Source organism: Rhinolophus sinicus, chromosome X (assembly GCF_036562045.2).
Source record: "Rhinolophus sinicus isolate RSC01 chromosome X, ASM3656204v1, whole genome shotgun sequence".
Taxonomy (NCBI): Eukaryota; Metazoa; Chordata; class Mammalia; order Chiroptera; family Rhinolophidae; genus Rhinolophus; species Rhinolophus sinicus.
The window spans coordinates 14,850,613-14,867,018 of NC_133768.1; the positions used below are offsets into that span (position 1 = coordinate 14,850,613).

Here is a 16,406-nt window from a genome sequence, read left to right on the forward strand (position 1 = left end):
GTGGAAATTCCTAAACCACATTTATGACATTTTTCTTCACTGCCAGCAGACAGGCAGACACACATACACAGGAAAAAGACCTGGGTCCTCAGCTACTGCAATTCTGCTCTTTGCAGAGATGCACATGCTACGGACTAGGGCTGCGGGTTTACCACTCAATGGCACTGTCTCGGCTGGCGTCATCTTTGCAGTCTGAATCCAAAAAGATGTCCTTGTAGATCCTTCCGCACAGGCAGAACATGTCGGGGGCGGGGCCGTCACAGCTCTTCAGAACCTGGAGCATGACCTGCAGAGCCTTCTCACGGTCGCCTGCACTGTTTCTCCTGAAAGGTTTGTGTGATAAGATCATTTACATCTGAATGAAGACACGGCGTACATATGCATTCATTCTGTGAGGGGCTGGGTGTAACGATACTGTGCTTTAGCAGGAAAAAACCCTCAATTATATTTCAGTTTTCATATTGAAATGTAATAACTGCTTAAAATCCACACCAGTAAATCCCATACAATCATACTCACTCCCTACTTGATTCCTTCTCTTTAAATTAGACCTAAACTGGATGAAAGCATAAGCAGATCAATGTATTTGGGAAGACAGCAAAAATAACATGGCAGCCTCCTGTAGCGGGATGGAGAGCAAGGCCTTCAGAAGCTAAGCCTAAATCATGAGAAAGACAGTTTGATAAAAGTTCTTTGGAAAAGTGGCAGGGCTCCCAAATTCAAAGCCGAGATGAATTTAGAAATGTATCTTGGCATTTTTTGACCTGACATGCCTTGACATCCTCAAACAGCAAAGGACTTTAGTAATTCCTGTTTTCCTATCTCATGTTACACCTATTGTGCCAGGAAATTTAGGAAAGTATTTCTACATTCATAAACCACAGTCTTCTCTATTATTAGATTACATGGTAAAAATTTCACTTTATATATCGGAAACAGATTCCTTAAACTGTTGTTAAAATAATTTTTGCCACAAAATAACCTGAGTTTGTGGCTGTGAAATATTAAAAGCATTCTGTGAAGGTTTGGAAGCAAATGTCCATCAGTAGTGGGGACTGAGTAAATTAACTATGGCTAATGATATTCATATTATAAATTATTAAACATTTGTAAAAAATGAAACAATTTCTATATAATACTGCTATGGAGAGATCTCCAGAATATATTAAGACAATGCAGCAAGGTATTGGCTATTGTGCACAGAATGCTACCTTTTATTTAAGAAAAGGGGGGATGTGAATAAATATATGTATCTGTTTTTATTTCTTCAAAATGGAAGGATAAATGAAAATGTAATGAAAGTGGCTACTGATAGGTGGAGGGAGAAAGCATGATGAAGGGGACAGGGATAGTGGTTACACTTCTTGGAATTTGAATTTGAAACTATGTAAGTTTTTTAGATAATTATAAAAGAAAATGAAATGTATATATTTTTAAAAGTGTTGCCTAAAAATACTGTATGCCAATGAACATACCATATGAATTTGTGTTTGGGGCAAAACACACGATGAACCTATGCCATCTGATTGATGGCTTACCCACAAAAGAGAAACTAATTCATGTGATTTTAAAACAGCAATTTGACTGTATTTTGTCTAAGAGATATAACCTAAGGAAAAAGTATAAATGCAAATCTTAAATAGTTTCCAGTAGTTAAATTGTTAGTGATAATACTGGTACTGGTATTTTGAAAATATTATATATTTATAGTATATAATACAACAAAAAATATTAATATCATTAGGAACCAGATTTTTCAGCATAAGAGATATAAACATAAGATCAAGGAAGTAAAAGTCCTATAGTTCTACATTTGAATTAGAACATCAGTATGAATTCATGAACTGGTTTCCTTAGTTCTGTCTACAGAAAAAGTCCCAAATCATGACCAACTCAGTAGCAATGAGAACCTTCACGCCCTAACTGGGATCTGTAAATATACTCTCTCACTAAAAGGAACCAGGACTCATTGGAGGAATGGAGGAATCCAGATGTCTAAATGATCCTGGAACATCTTAACATATAAAAAAAGCAAAGAAGCTGCTAAGCTTATATCAAAAGGACTCAGAAACCAATCTGAATCAGTTTTTGGCCAAAGAGGGGATGATTTGAGCATTAAGAAGAAGAATAACTATAAAGGATTGAAATACATCAACTATGTTAAAATGAGTTCATAATGATCTTATAAAACCTCACTGGTCACCTTTTGAGGATGCTAAGGAACCAAGTCATTGTTTTGGAACTGATCAAGGTAAAAATGTAGCATATAGCCTCCTTTTCCTATACAAACTGTACATCAAGGTAACCATGTCATCGATGAGGGGACATTTCTCTTTATAAAGTATTTGTGTTAATAACTCAGGGATTAATTATAAAACTCAAATATCACTCTTTTGCAATCCCAACTCCTAATAAAATAATGGATCTAGGCAATGATTGTCAAGGGTTGCTAGCATCACAAAAAGAGAAAAAAAAACATAAAATACACAATCAACTATGAAGTATTCTTTAAAAAAAAAAAAATCAAACCAGAATCTGAAATAAGTGTCCAGATCTAACTACCAACTTACAGAGGAACTTCCTAAATCTCACCACAGCAAAACCCAGAACTTTGGAAATTCTACAGGACAAATGCTTCTTCAGCAAACAAATCATAAGGAAAAGAAAAGAAAATAAGAGAAGGGGAAACCTATATACTAAAAAAGACTGAAGAGTCATATTAACCAAATGCAATGCATAGACTTGTCTGGATCATGAGTCAAACAAACCCACTGTTAAAAAAAGAGAGACAATTGGGAAAATTTGAACACTGATATTAAGGAATTATTGTTAATCTTTAGTTATGATAACATAATCATGATTATGTTTATAAAAGTGTCCTTAACCTTTAGAGACACATAATGAAATATCTATGGATAAAATAGCATGACTTTGCTTCATAATAAATCCAGTGTTGGGGTATGAGGGTGTCGGTGGGGGGTGAACAGGATGTAACAAAACTGGCCATGCAGCGATAATTACGGAAGTGGAGAAAGGTTCATGGGAGAAAGGTTCATATTATTCCCTACTTTAAATATTTTTGAAATTCATACAATAAAAACAAAAAATAAAAGGTACACATTCTGATTCAACAATTCCACTTCTAGAGTCTATAATATAGAAATATAGGTATTCAAGAATTTTTGAAGAAAATTGTGTGATATTATGGCATTGTTTGTAATAGTGAAAAACTGGAGGTGATCCAAATGTCCACTAACAGAAGAATGGTGCAATATACCATTTTTGATCCACAGTTGGGAATCTAAAGATGCAGAGGGCAGATTTAAGTTTTACACAGATTTTCAGCTGTGCAGGTGGTCGGCACCCTTAACTCTTGAGTTGTTCAAGGGTCAGCTGTATTTTGTAACAATGAAACTGTGGAGTATCAAGTGACCCTTAGAAAGAGGCAGATCTGTAAGTAATTATACAGAAGAAGTCCATAACAGATCATGGGGCGGGGGGGGGGGATTGCTGAGCTAAATAAATAGCATGATGCCATTCTTTGTAGTGAACACTACATACAAATTTACATATATGTTTATGTGCATAGACAAAAGTCTGGAAGGATACACATTAAATTGTTCAAAACAAATCATTGCTGGGATTTGTACAAGGTGTTCCTGTGTATACTTCACTAATAACTATTCTAACAAATAAATAAAGAGATTACTCTTAATTTCTTGGCAATTTTACCACAGGCTCTTTTATGCTTTCTTCCTTGAGGACTTGATGTCAAAAAACCACTGCATCATCCAAGAAGAGAGATTAGTACCTAAAATAGCCTTTCTCAACTGGGGTTCTGCTAGAGAATTAAGCCCTGGAGAAAATTATTTGATTATCTGAGTGACTATTTTCTCTATTCTCCCCCAAATGGTACATAGCTAGCCCCATTCTGTATGCATATGAGAGTTCATTAAATTGATACAATGGGTGCCTTAGGGCATTAGGGCTTAATTCTCTTGTGGAACCCAACCAGGGTTGAGAAGGGCTAATCTAGACCCTTGGCATTCTTCTGCAATAATTAAGCCTGTATTTCAACTCTGACTTTCTCTATTTTCTACCTTGGTCTTGTTCTAATATATTTGATCTTTCCTCTCTTTGTCCACAGACTCCAATTTCACCTGCAAACCAGATCTCTTGATGAACGGCTCACCCATGATATTCTTTAATTTTTAAGAGCCAACAGTTATCAACCCAACTCAAATTTACTAAAGCATTTAAATAATTTCTGCAGTCTATGGTGAGAAAGTAAAAAAGATTAAAACTTTAATGAGGTACAAAATTTCTACATCTATTATGAGCCAACTTTTGAGGTGTGAAATATTCAGGAGTCAGAAAAGAATGTACTTAACTCTTTTACATGTTTAATTATTGATATGAGTTCAGGGTTGTTTGGTTTTCTTTGGACCAATTGCATCAAGATTTTCCTCAAATTTTTTCATTAACTTGAAACTTAACTCTTGTTACTCAAAACAAAAGGTCTTTTGAGGATAAACAAAACAAACAAAATGAAACATTTGCAAAAAATGAAAAGCAAAGAGATTTTCAGCTTAAAAGCCCCTTTAAAACAGGTGCTAAATAGCTAATCCCTTTAGTGGTTAATAATCAGTTTTCAGATCTGCTTATCATTTTCAGATCCCAAAGTGTCCAAGATCAAACCTAAAGATAAAAACTCCTGTGTTTTAATCAGTCCAGCAACATGTTTCTGACAATAAAGCCACTTCAGTAAATTTATTCACTTCACAATTTAAGAGCGGGGAATGAACTAAAACAGTAGGGTTAAACCTTGGCTGCAGATTAGAATCCCCTGGGGAATTTAAAAAACCCCAGCGTCCAGTCCAGGCTGTACTCCACACCAGTTAAATCAGAATCTCTGGAGATGGGATCCAGGCCTCAGTGTTTCTTATCCTGGACATTCTGATTCAGTAGGTCTGCATCATTGCTAACTCTGATTCTCAGCCCTTGTCTTACCTGAACTACCAGCAGTATTTGATAGTTGAGCACTCCTTCCTCCTTGGACCATCTTCTTCAGTTGGCTTGCAGGATACGACAATTACCTGGTTTTCCTTCTACTTTAGTCTAATATTCTGGTTCTTATTCATTCCCCTGATCTTTTAACATTGGAGTGTGCCTGGACACAACCCTTGGGCCTTTCTTCTTTTTCAGTACCTAAACTAGATGCCTTGGTGATCATCCAGCGTCATGAGTTTTCAAACCATCTATATTCTGATGACTCCCAAATTTCGATTTCCAGCCCAGAGCTCCCCCGTAAACTCTAGACTTGCATATCCAAGTGCCTTCTTGACATCTCATTTGCATGTCTAATACCTCAAACTTAATGTTCCCAAAATCAAACTCTTGATCATCCCATCAAACCTGTCTTCTCAGTCTTCTCCATATTATTTAATAATGGCTACTCCATTCTTCCTGTTTTTCATGCCAAAAATATTGGTGTTGTGCTTGATTCCTCTAACACCCTTTATTCAACCAACAAATTATGCTGGCTTTTATTTCAAGCCATACCCAAAATTGGCCTACTCCTCATGCCTCTCACAATTACCACCCTGGTCTAAGTCATTGTCATCTCCTGCTTCTACCCTTGCCCCTCTACAATTTATTCTCAACATAGTAGTCAGAGTGATCCTGCTAAGCCCCAAGTCAGATGTGTCACTCCTCTACTCAAAACTCTCCATGCAAATAATCTATCTGATAAGTGGTTAATATTCAAAATAGATAAAGAACTCACACAATTCAAAAACAACAAAAAAATAATCAATCCAATTTAAAAATGGGCAGACGATCTGAATAGACATCTCTCTAATGAAGACATACAGATGGCCAACACATATATGAAAAGATGCTCAACATCACTCATCTTTAGAAAAATGCAAATCAAAACCACAGTGAGCTACCACCTCACATCTGTCAGAATGGCTATTATCTAAGAGTCAACAAATAGCAAGTGTTGGTTAAGATGTGGAGAAAAGGGAACTCCCTTGCACTGTTGGTGGGATTGTAAATTGGTGTGGCCACTATGGAAAACAAAAGGGAGGTTCCTCAAAAAATTAAAAACAGAATTATCATATAATCCAGTAATTTCATTTCTGGGTATTTATCGAAAGGAAACAAAAACACTAATTTGAAAAGATATCTGTACCCCCATATTCATTGCAGCATTATTTACAATAGCCAATATATGGGGAAAAAACTAAGTGTCCATTGATGGATGAATGGATAAAGAAAATGTGGTACATATACAACGGAATATTATTCAGTTATAAAAAAGAAAGAAATGTTGCCATTTAGGACAAAATGGATAGACCCTGAGGGCATTATGCTAAGTGAGATAAGTCAGAGAAAGATGACTATCATGCGATCTCACTTCTATGTGGAATGTTAAAACAAAACAAAACTGAATTTATAGATAAAAAGAACAGATTGGTGGTTGCCAGAGATGGGGGGGTGGGAGGTGGGCAAAAGTGAAGGGTGTCAAAAGGTACAAACTTCTACATATAAAATAAATAAGTCTTAGGGATGTAATGTACAGCATGGTGACAATAGTAAACAATACTGTATTGTATATTTCAAAGTTACTAAGACCTTAAAAGTTCTCATCGCAAAAAAAACCCCACCAACTTTAACTACATGTGATGATGGATGCTAACTAGATTTACTGTGATCATTTCATAATATATACATATATCAAATCATTATGTTGCTTACCTTCAACTTATACACTTATATGTTAACTATATCTTTAAAAAAAAACCCACAAACAAACAACCTCATCAGTGACTCCCATCTCAGAGCAAATGCCAATTTTCTTCTTTTTTTAAAATTAAAGTTTATTGGGTTGACAATTGTTAGTAAAGTTACATAGACTTCAAGTGTACAATTCTGTATTACATCATCTATAAATCCCATTGTGTGTTCACCACCCAGAGTCAGTTCTCCTTCCATCATCATATATTGGATCCCATTTACCCTCTGCTACCTCAAATGCCAATTTTCTTACAATGGTTTACAAGGTTCTACAAGATCTAGCTCCCAGTCATTTCTCCAACTTCATTTCTTACCATCTACTCCCCTTCACCTATATTTACGTGGTACGTTCCCTCATTTCTTCTGATCTTTCCTTCATGTCACTCTCTATTAAGTGACGTCTTCTCTGAGCACTCAACTTATAACTGCAACCTCTGTGTCCTACTATCCCTCTCTATCACCCTAACCTTTTAAAATTACTTTACTTATTTTTTTTATTGTTCCTCCCCATTTGACAAGGTAAGCTCCAAGACGGAAGGATTTTTTTTTTTTAGAAGGGGAGTGATCTGGTCTGTTTACTGCTGTGCCCCAGTGCTTAGAAGTGGAAGTGGCACATAGTAGCTGCTCAACAAATGCCTGTTAAATGAATGACAAACTGAGCACGTCTAAATGTACTGACATGGAAATATCTCCAAGCATCTTTGCTAAGTGAACAACAACAAACAAAAATAACAGAATATCTCCTGTATGATCTGTACTTTAAAAACCCTGCAGCATAACATATCTAATAGTATGTAAATGTATAGAAAATTGTCTGAAAGGATATACACCAAACTGACAAGAGAGGTTACTTCTGGAATATGAGTGGGATCAGAGATTGGAACTCAAAGGACAACTGCTGTAAGTGTTGTTGTTTTGCTTTTCTTTTCAAAATTTCACAAGAATATATTAACATAGTCATATATTATTTCCTCAGTAAAATGCGCAGAGTGAAAACAGAACACTGGACTGGGAATCATATAGAGTGAGTTCTGGTTACTTTCACACTATTTACTACCCATTTGAATTTTGAGCAAGTTACTTATCCTTTCTGTGCCTCAATTCAGCATTTTAAAAGTATATTTGACATTGCTTACCTCACAAGGTTACTCTGAGCTACAGGTCTGCCAGTGTATTGATCTGTCACTAACCATCCCATCTGCCTGTCCATATTTTCTATATTGCATGTCCATAAGGTTCATAGAGACAGACAGTTCCAAAAAGCCTTTCTTCTAAGCCAGGCCTGATTATTAATAAACAAAAGGTCTCATTAGACTAGTGTCCTTTCTAGAACAAACTTTGTCTTAGGTTGCCGATCAAAACCCTTTTAGCCAAAGTGTAAGAGGGGTGTGTGGTAGATGAGTGTAAAAGGGATCAAATATATGGCGATGGAAGGAGAACTGACTCTGGGTGGTGAATACACAACCTGATTTATAGATGATGTATTACAGAATTGTACACCTGAAATTGATGTAACGTTACTAACAATTGTCACCCCAATAAACTTTAATAAAAAAACCTTTTAAGATACTTCTACTTCCAATTAAGATGTAGAAGAATAAATATGAAAGGCCTTCAACTTGTATGATAACAATAAAAATCCAGACAACATAAAAATCATACTTAGTGGAAGGAAGAATTTCTTTGATTAACTGAATTCCTGAGAAAAATGAACCTTTCAGAGGTGAGCAGAGAGCCATGACAGCTTCCATACTTGGGTGTTTGGTCTAGGTGCTGATAAATGGAGGAGCCAGCCTTTGATAGCGAAACTTCACAAGAACAAGGAGAAAATCAGCCAAGCTTTGGACAACAGCATGGGCTGATGGGATAGAACAGAATTTGGAAGGATCTCCAAGCGAAATCAAATTTGCTTGCCCCAGCCCCACCCTCACCCCCTGAATTTTGCCAAGAAAGCCACAGTGAAGAAGAGGCACAAAAATAGAAAGATATCACATGCTTTATCACAGAACTCGAATTTGGGGGCAGTACAAAAAATGAATCCAAAGATCAGAAATAGCAGCCCCAACCCTCCCTGCTCAACTACTGCCAAAATAAAAAAGGCAGCAGAGGGACAAGAGGTTGGGGACTGGGCTACTCATAAGTGAACTAATTCTAATTAAAAGGAGGGTCCAGTCCCAATCCATCTATACTCTACCAGAAATATGTAAAAATCAGTCACGCATGCTAATTTCCAGAACTAAGAAAGGGCTCTGATATTCAGGCTAACAAAACAAAATAAAATTATACTTCAGTCATCACTATTCTTTCAGATAAAATATCTAGAACACAATAAAATTATGAGAGTGCACAAAGCAAGACAATATGGCCCATAACCAAGAGAAAACATAATCCATAAAACCAGATCCAGAAATGACTCTGTTATTAAAATAAGCAGACAAGAACTTGAAAACAATTAAAAATATAGTTTCTATAAATGTAACGTGTGTGTATGTGTGAAGAGATAGGCATTTTGTGAGAGAACTGGAAACTCTCAAATCACAAATGAATAGAAGTCCTGTAACTGAAAAATTCGAAAATACAAAAAAAAAAAAAATTCATTGAATGGGCATAACTTCAGATTTGAATACTACAAAAGAAAGGATCAGTGAACTGAAATACAGGTCAGTCAAAATTATCCAAACTAGGTTTGGATGGTGGGGGAAAGTGACTAGGAAAGACCAAAAAGGAAATCTTTGGGGATAAAACTTTTCATATCTTGATTGTGGTGGTAGTAACACTGGTGTATTTATTTGGCCAAAGTTATCCAATTGTGTACTTTAAATGGGTGCATTTTATTATATGTAGGTTATACCTCAATTGTGCATTAATAAAGTTGACTTAAAAATATGTAAAACCTGAACAGTGTTTCTGAAAGTAGTGTCCTGCTGGGCCAATGTCTGGTATGTTTGCCCTCGGATACATTCCTCTTTCCTCTGCTCTGCCTCATATCACAGGGGGGCTGACTCCTTGTCATGCAGGGTGTCATGCGGGGTCTCTGGTCCCGCTCCCCACATAAGAACGCAGGACATGGTGAGGCCAAAAAGGAACACCCACGGAGCCGAGCCATAGATAGGGGAGTCATACCACTATATTCTCGATGGCGGCTGGGTTGGAGACACACACGAAGTAGGATCCACATGATCTGCAACCTGCCGTCCACTTCTCTGCCTGCCAACCAACCAACCAACCAACCAACCAACCAACCAACCTACGCAGCCGCGGCAGTTGTATCAGTGGCTAATTTGCTAACTGGTTACAGCTGATGACCAATTAGCCACAGCTAATGGCCATCTACTACCCGAGCCAGCATCTTTCCACGTGAAGCCGAGAGCCTGGAAACTGCTCTCTGGGACTCTGTCCCCACACTCCTCCAGTCTGCTTCCCACGCTCCCAGGTCAGCTGATTTCCAGCAATGAGCAGCTAGTGGGAGGCAGTGGTGAACGAGTAACTAGAGGAGGGGAAGAAGGAAGAAGCCAGAGTACTTTCTACCTCTTTTTCTGTTTTGTGTGGTGGCTCTAGTAACAGCTGCGTCTCTTCTACACACCTAGATCCCGACAAGCGGGTTCACAATAGTTCCAGGTGATCCTGGCTCCTGAGTTCTGATAACATCACCTCTTTCCTGTGTCCCTCCAGCCAAAGGAAAGATGGTAGCAGCTTCCTGCTAATGCTGATTTCTGAGCTGCCTCAGTTCCCTATTTGGCTTCTCAGCTCTTCCATCAACTGTGTAACCCATTTCCTGTATTAATTTTTTCTATTTTAAATGCTTAGAGTGGTTTCTGTTTCCTGATTGGATCTTGACAGATATACACCTGTCACAAGAAAGCAAGTACCCTCCTCCAGCCATATGCCTCATATTTACATAAGGAGAAGGGAACAATTAAAGGCAACTGTTTTTTAGTGTGAATAATGCCCAGAGCCAAAGAAACACACAGACCAGAATGGCTGTTTTCCTCCTCTAGAAATAAGACTTAGTTATGTATCAGGGCAGAACCACTATTAAACCATCCCACCCTGTTCCTATCATCTCAACCTTTCCCAGTCTCCAGGGACCACAAAGCAGTATCTGTGAAGAGTGGGCTCTACAGTGGGCTGGCAGGCCCTGATGTGGATCTGGGCATTTATCAGGGGGCTTTCCCACTCTCACAAAGGCAACAGGAGCTCATTGCATTCCTGCCTGAGCTCTTGGTTCTGCTATCCAACACACTCCCAGCGATATCCATATGAATGGGATCCAGTTAAACTACTCCTTATGTGCAAGTTCGTGTGGCAGGGACTATTCTGTGTCCACTAAACCCCATTTATTTTTTTCCCTGGGCACTCAGCCAGACCACATTTCTCAACTTCCCTTGCAGTTAGGTTGGGCCATGAGACTGAATTTTGGCCAATGAAATGTGCTAAGAAGTAATGAACATCACTTCCGGACCAGGCTCATACAAACCTCCCTAGTAGAGTCAAAAAGTGGAAACAATCCAAATATCCATCCACTGGCAAATGAAAAAAATATGGTATATCAGTACAATGGAATATTATTCAGCCATAAATGAAATGAAGTACTGATGTACGCTGCAACATGGAGGAATCTTGAAAACATTATGCTCAGTGAAATAAGCCAGTCATGCTTTTGTTGCCCGTGCTTTTGGCGTCATATCCAAAAAATCTGTGACAACACCAATGTCAAGGAGCTTTTCCCTAAGTTTTCTTCTAGAAGTTTTATGGTTTCAGGTCTTCAATTTAAGACTATAATCCATTTCAAGTTAATTTTTTTTGCATATGGTGTAAGATAAGATCCAATTGTATTCTCCTGCATGTGAATATCCAGTTTTCCCAGCACCATTCCCAGAAACTATCTTTTTCTCCTGGTGCTCCTGTCAAAGATTAGTTGACTGTATATTTATGGGTTTATTTCTGGGATCTCTATTCTGTGTTCCACTGGTCTATGTGTCTGTTTGTATGCCAGTATCATACTGTTGTAATCACGGTAGCTTTGTAATATAGTTTGAGATCAGAAAGTGTGATACCTCCAGCTTTGTTCATCTTTCTCAAGATTGCTTTGCCTATTCACAGTCTTTGATGGTTCTATATGAATTTTAGGATTGTCTTTTTCAATTTCTGTGGGAAATGCCAGAGAAATGTTGATAGATTCTGCAGTATGTTTATATCACCTCAGGTAACCTCCTCATTCAAATTAAGAAGTGAAAGTAGGGGGATAAATGGAGGAGGAACCAAACTTAACTGCTTTCTGGCTGCCAGGGGCTGTGCAAGCCATTTGTATATGGTGTATCTCATTTAACCCTTGCCATAGGCATCACTATCCTGGTTTACAGATTTGCAGACTCGTGCTTAATGAGTGTAACTACCTTGTTGACATCATATTGCTGGTAAGAGATTCAAACATCAGAGAATGTGCTCTTTTCACAGCCCAGAATGCCTCTCTATCAAGCAGTGGTTTCAATCAAGGCTTGTTTTGTCTGCTGTGGGACATTTGGCAATGTCTGGAATCACTTTTGGTTGTCACAACTGGGGTCGGCGGAGGTGCTACTGGCATCTAGTGGGCAGAGACTGGGATGTTGCTAAACATCCTACCGTGTTTCCCCGAAAATAAGACCTAGCCCGACCGTCAGCTCTAATGCATCTTTTGGAGCAAAAATTAATATAAGACACGGTCTTATTTTAATATAATATAAGACCGGGTCTTACATAATATAATACAATACGGGGTCTTATGTTAATTTTTGCTCCAAAAGACGCACTAGAGCTGATGGTCCAGCTAGGTCTTATTTTCGGGGAAACATGGTACAATATATAGGACAGCCTCCACCACACAGAAATTCCAGTTCCAGACGTCAATAGTACCAAGTTGAGAAACTTGCTATAAAGTAATAAACTCTAAATTTTACCAAACACACTATTCTTTTTTTCTACAAATATATGAGGTCTGACAATTAGTTCGTGAATTTGTTGCTAACCTTTTTTTATATATCAGAGGGATTATTCATTATGAACTTGTACCAACTGGACAAACAGTTACTGAAGTTTACTATTTGGAAGGGCTGAAAAGGTTGCATGAAAAAGTTAGACAACCTGAACTTTTTGCCAACAATTCATGGCTCTTGCATCACGACAGTACACCAGCTCACAGGACACTGTCTGCGAGGGAGTTTTTAGCAAGTAAACAAATAACTGTATGGGAACACCCTCCCTACTCACCTGATCTGGCCCCCAGTGACTTCAATAAAGGAAATATTGAAAGGAAGACATTTGGATGACATTCAGGAAATCAAGGGTAATACGAGGACAGCTCTGATGGCCATTCCAGAAAAAGAGTTCCAAAATTGCTTTGAAGGGTGGACTAGGCACTGGCGTTGGTGCATAGCTTCCCAAGGGGGGTACTTCGAAGGTGACCATAGCGATATTCAGCAATGAAGTATGTAGCACTTTTTCTAGGATGAGTTCGCGATCTTAATTATCAGACATCGTATGTATTCAAATAAACCCTGTTCCATTCAAAATAGTCACCTCAGAGGACCATATACTTATCCCAGCAATTTTCTCATGCTAACAGTATTTTTATCAATCTTTCTTTATGAAACTCCTTCCTTTTAAATATCTTCTGTGGTGACAAATCTCTATTTTGCTAGCAGTTTTGATATTTGGAAATGGTCAAAAAAGTTCTCTCTCATACTTGGTAAAAATATGGGTGATCAAGCTACACAGAAATAATCACAGCCATCACCAACCACCAGCTTCATGCCAGGAATATGCCAAGTAATATTCACTACATGGTCGATGTTAGTATCCCCTTGTACAAATGAGGAAGATGAGGCTTCAGGAGATTCAGTGGCTTGACCACGGCCAGAACATACAGGAACCAGAATTCAAACCCAAATCGGTGCTTTCAGAGCTCACGGTAATGATATTGATTTCTTATGTCCCATGTAAGCTGGCTCTTAAGGCAATTCCAAAGAAATAAAGAATCCCCTCACCCCAATGACATCATGATATTCTGAATAATGGCAGCATTGTCAAAATAAATGTAGTGCATTGCAGCACAATTAGTTTGAAGAGAACAAGTTCACTTGTCTGTACAAGTTCTTCGTGTGTGTGTGTGTGTGTGTGTGTGTAACACATAACACACGTGTGATTGTATTTTTTAATCACTCACTGACTTTAGTTACCCCTCATGAGCTCTTCCCTTCTTTAGCACACAGCCCTTCCACTGAAAATGAAGGAGGGGAATAAAAGAAGGGAACTGAAAGAGGAAGTAGACAGAAAAGGAAGATGTCAGACTCAAGGACGACAGCGGGGAGGAATGAGGATAGATGAAGTGGCAAGTCCTTCGGATAAATATTTTTCAAAAGAAAACGTGTTATTGGCAAGGCCACCTCTCAGAAGGTAAGGAGATGGTCCTTTTCTCAGGAAAAAGCACAACTGGTCTTTTGGTATAAAAAGTATATATTATGAAAGTGGCTTCAGTATTCAGCTACCATCTAATGCTCTCATCATATATGACAAAGCAGGACATGTAAGAAGATGGCCCTACAATTCCAAGTGGCCCATGGCTGGTTTTGTTTGTCCTTCAGGCAAACAACATATAAGATCAAGCTTCCTGGGAAGAGTTTCATTGATCATGTCATGATATTAAACTGGTGGGTGTAAACACTGGGGGGGTTCTGGTCCCAGCTCTCTTATTGATCAGCTGTTACATTTGGGGTTCTTGCCTTTCTTCCTTCCTTCCTTCCTTCCTTCCTTCTTTCCTTCCTTCCTTCCTTCCTTCCTTCCTTCCTTCCTTCCTTCCTTCCTTCCTTCCTTCCTTCTAAAATAAAGGGTTTAGACTAGATGATTCCTTTTCACAGATTTTTGTGGTTCTCTTCACTGCCAGGAAAACAATCACCACCACTATGTATCTTTCTTTTACCACATGGTTTTAGGTACCTGGAGACAAATGCACTATAACAATGGGGAGATGTCATCATTTCTCTACTTTACAAACATGTAATAAAAAATGGCTATTTATATAAACATATGAATGAAGATGGTGAGGTTGAACAGTGAACATAAACAGACGAGACAAAAAAAGGAGACTGGAGGTTATCGCAGAGATAATGAGCCCACACTGCCCTCCTGGGGACATGTGTCCCTTCACCTGAACAATGACCTTCCTGGGTAAGCCCGAGACTAAGACTGAAGTGACTGCTGTAGTTTCCGAAACAAGCCTGCAGTCCCTCTGGCATGGGCTGGATTCAGTAACATTCATCTAATGTCCGCCCTGCGTTTGTACGGTCCACGGAGTATCTTCCTCTCTCCATCACTCCCCTTAGCTCATTTGTAGTGTGACGCATCAGAAATTCCAATAAACGCGTCATACATTCAGTTTCCCCTCCACTTGCTGAGTAATGCAATGAGTTAAATTTTGCTCGAGTTGGCAGTCTTGACCCAAAGATGCAGGGAGTAAAATATGCGTACCCTCCTATTATACTTCGTGACAGGCACGTTTTTATTTTGACTTTAATATTATTATTTTTTATTATCCAACTACCAGCAAAGCAAGTTCAATAATATGCATTTAGTGAAAACGAATAGGCTAATGTTGATAAATTATCCAAATGCCAGTCACTCTTATTTTTTTAATTTTTAAAAATTTTTATTAGTTTCAGGTGCACAAGACAAAGTAATACTTAGACGTTTATCATTTATATCCCTCACACTGTGTGAACCCCCCTCCCCCATCCACTACCCCTCTGACATCACACAGAGCCATTACATTTCCACTGTCTCTATTCCTTATGCTGTACTCCGCTTCCTGTAAGTATATACATACATATATATATACATACATATATATGTATAATTATAGTTGGCATTCATTATTGTTCAGCTTCAGGTGTACAGTGCAGAGATCAGGCATCTACATCATCCCTGAGGTGGTCTCCCAAATGGAACACGTGTCCATCGGATACCCTACAACATCTTTACAACATTATTGATTACGTTCCCCAAATTAATTTTCAAAACCCCGTGGCCATCTTGTGGTTACCTACAGTTTTCTAATCCCCTCACCTTCCCCCTCATCCCCACCCCCCTCCCATCTAGCAACCCTCAGTTTTTCCTCTAGCGACAGGCAAGTTTTGATGTTTTTTAACCTAGGACTTTGATTCCATTATTCTTCTTCCAGAACATCCTTCTGTCTGCTGCCTGGATCCATGGTCAGATTCTCTGGCTGCATTAGCATATCTAATTAAGTCCTTTCTGTAAAAGCAGCAGCAGCAGAAAAAAAAATTGCTCGTAAAAGATTCCACGCTGTTGAAAGGCAAACCATTTCACTGCTCAGTGGAAACTTGAAAAAGCTTTGAATGGGCTTCTGAACGCAATGAAGTGGAAGCGATGGGGCAAAGGTGGCCAGCTCAAGCCGGCTTTCCTGATAACAGGGAACACCTGCCCTGAGGGTCCATCACCATTCTTTACTGCCAACCTTTAGTAACTAACTTATGGCCATGATTTGTTCCACTTCCTAAGAGTTAAAGGTGAATTGTAATGCAGGAAAATGTACTAATTGTCTGTATTTCCCC

The 16,406-nt window shown here is 38.5% G+C and overlaps 1 protein-coding gene across 1 annotated transcript in view; it reads right to left on the minus strand.

The window, feature by feature from the left end:
- Positions 1 to 16,406, minus strand: part of MAP3K15 (mitogen-activated protein kinase kinase kinase 15) — a 119,081-nt gene that overhangs the window by 49,636 nt on the left and 53,039 nt on the right. Inside the window, exon 7 of the mRNA XM_019755417.2 lies at positions 153 to 323. Coding sequence (XP_019610976.2) covers positions 153 to 323 — 171 coding nt within the window. The remainder of the gene's footprint in view (positions 1 to 152; positions 324 to 16,406) is intronic.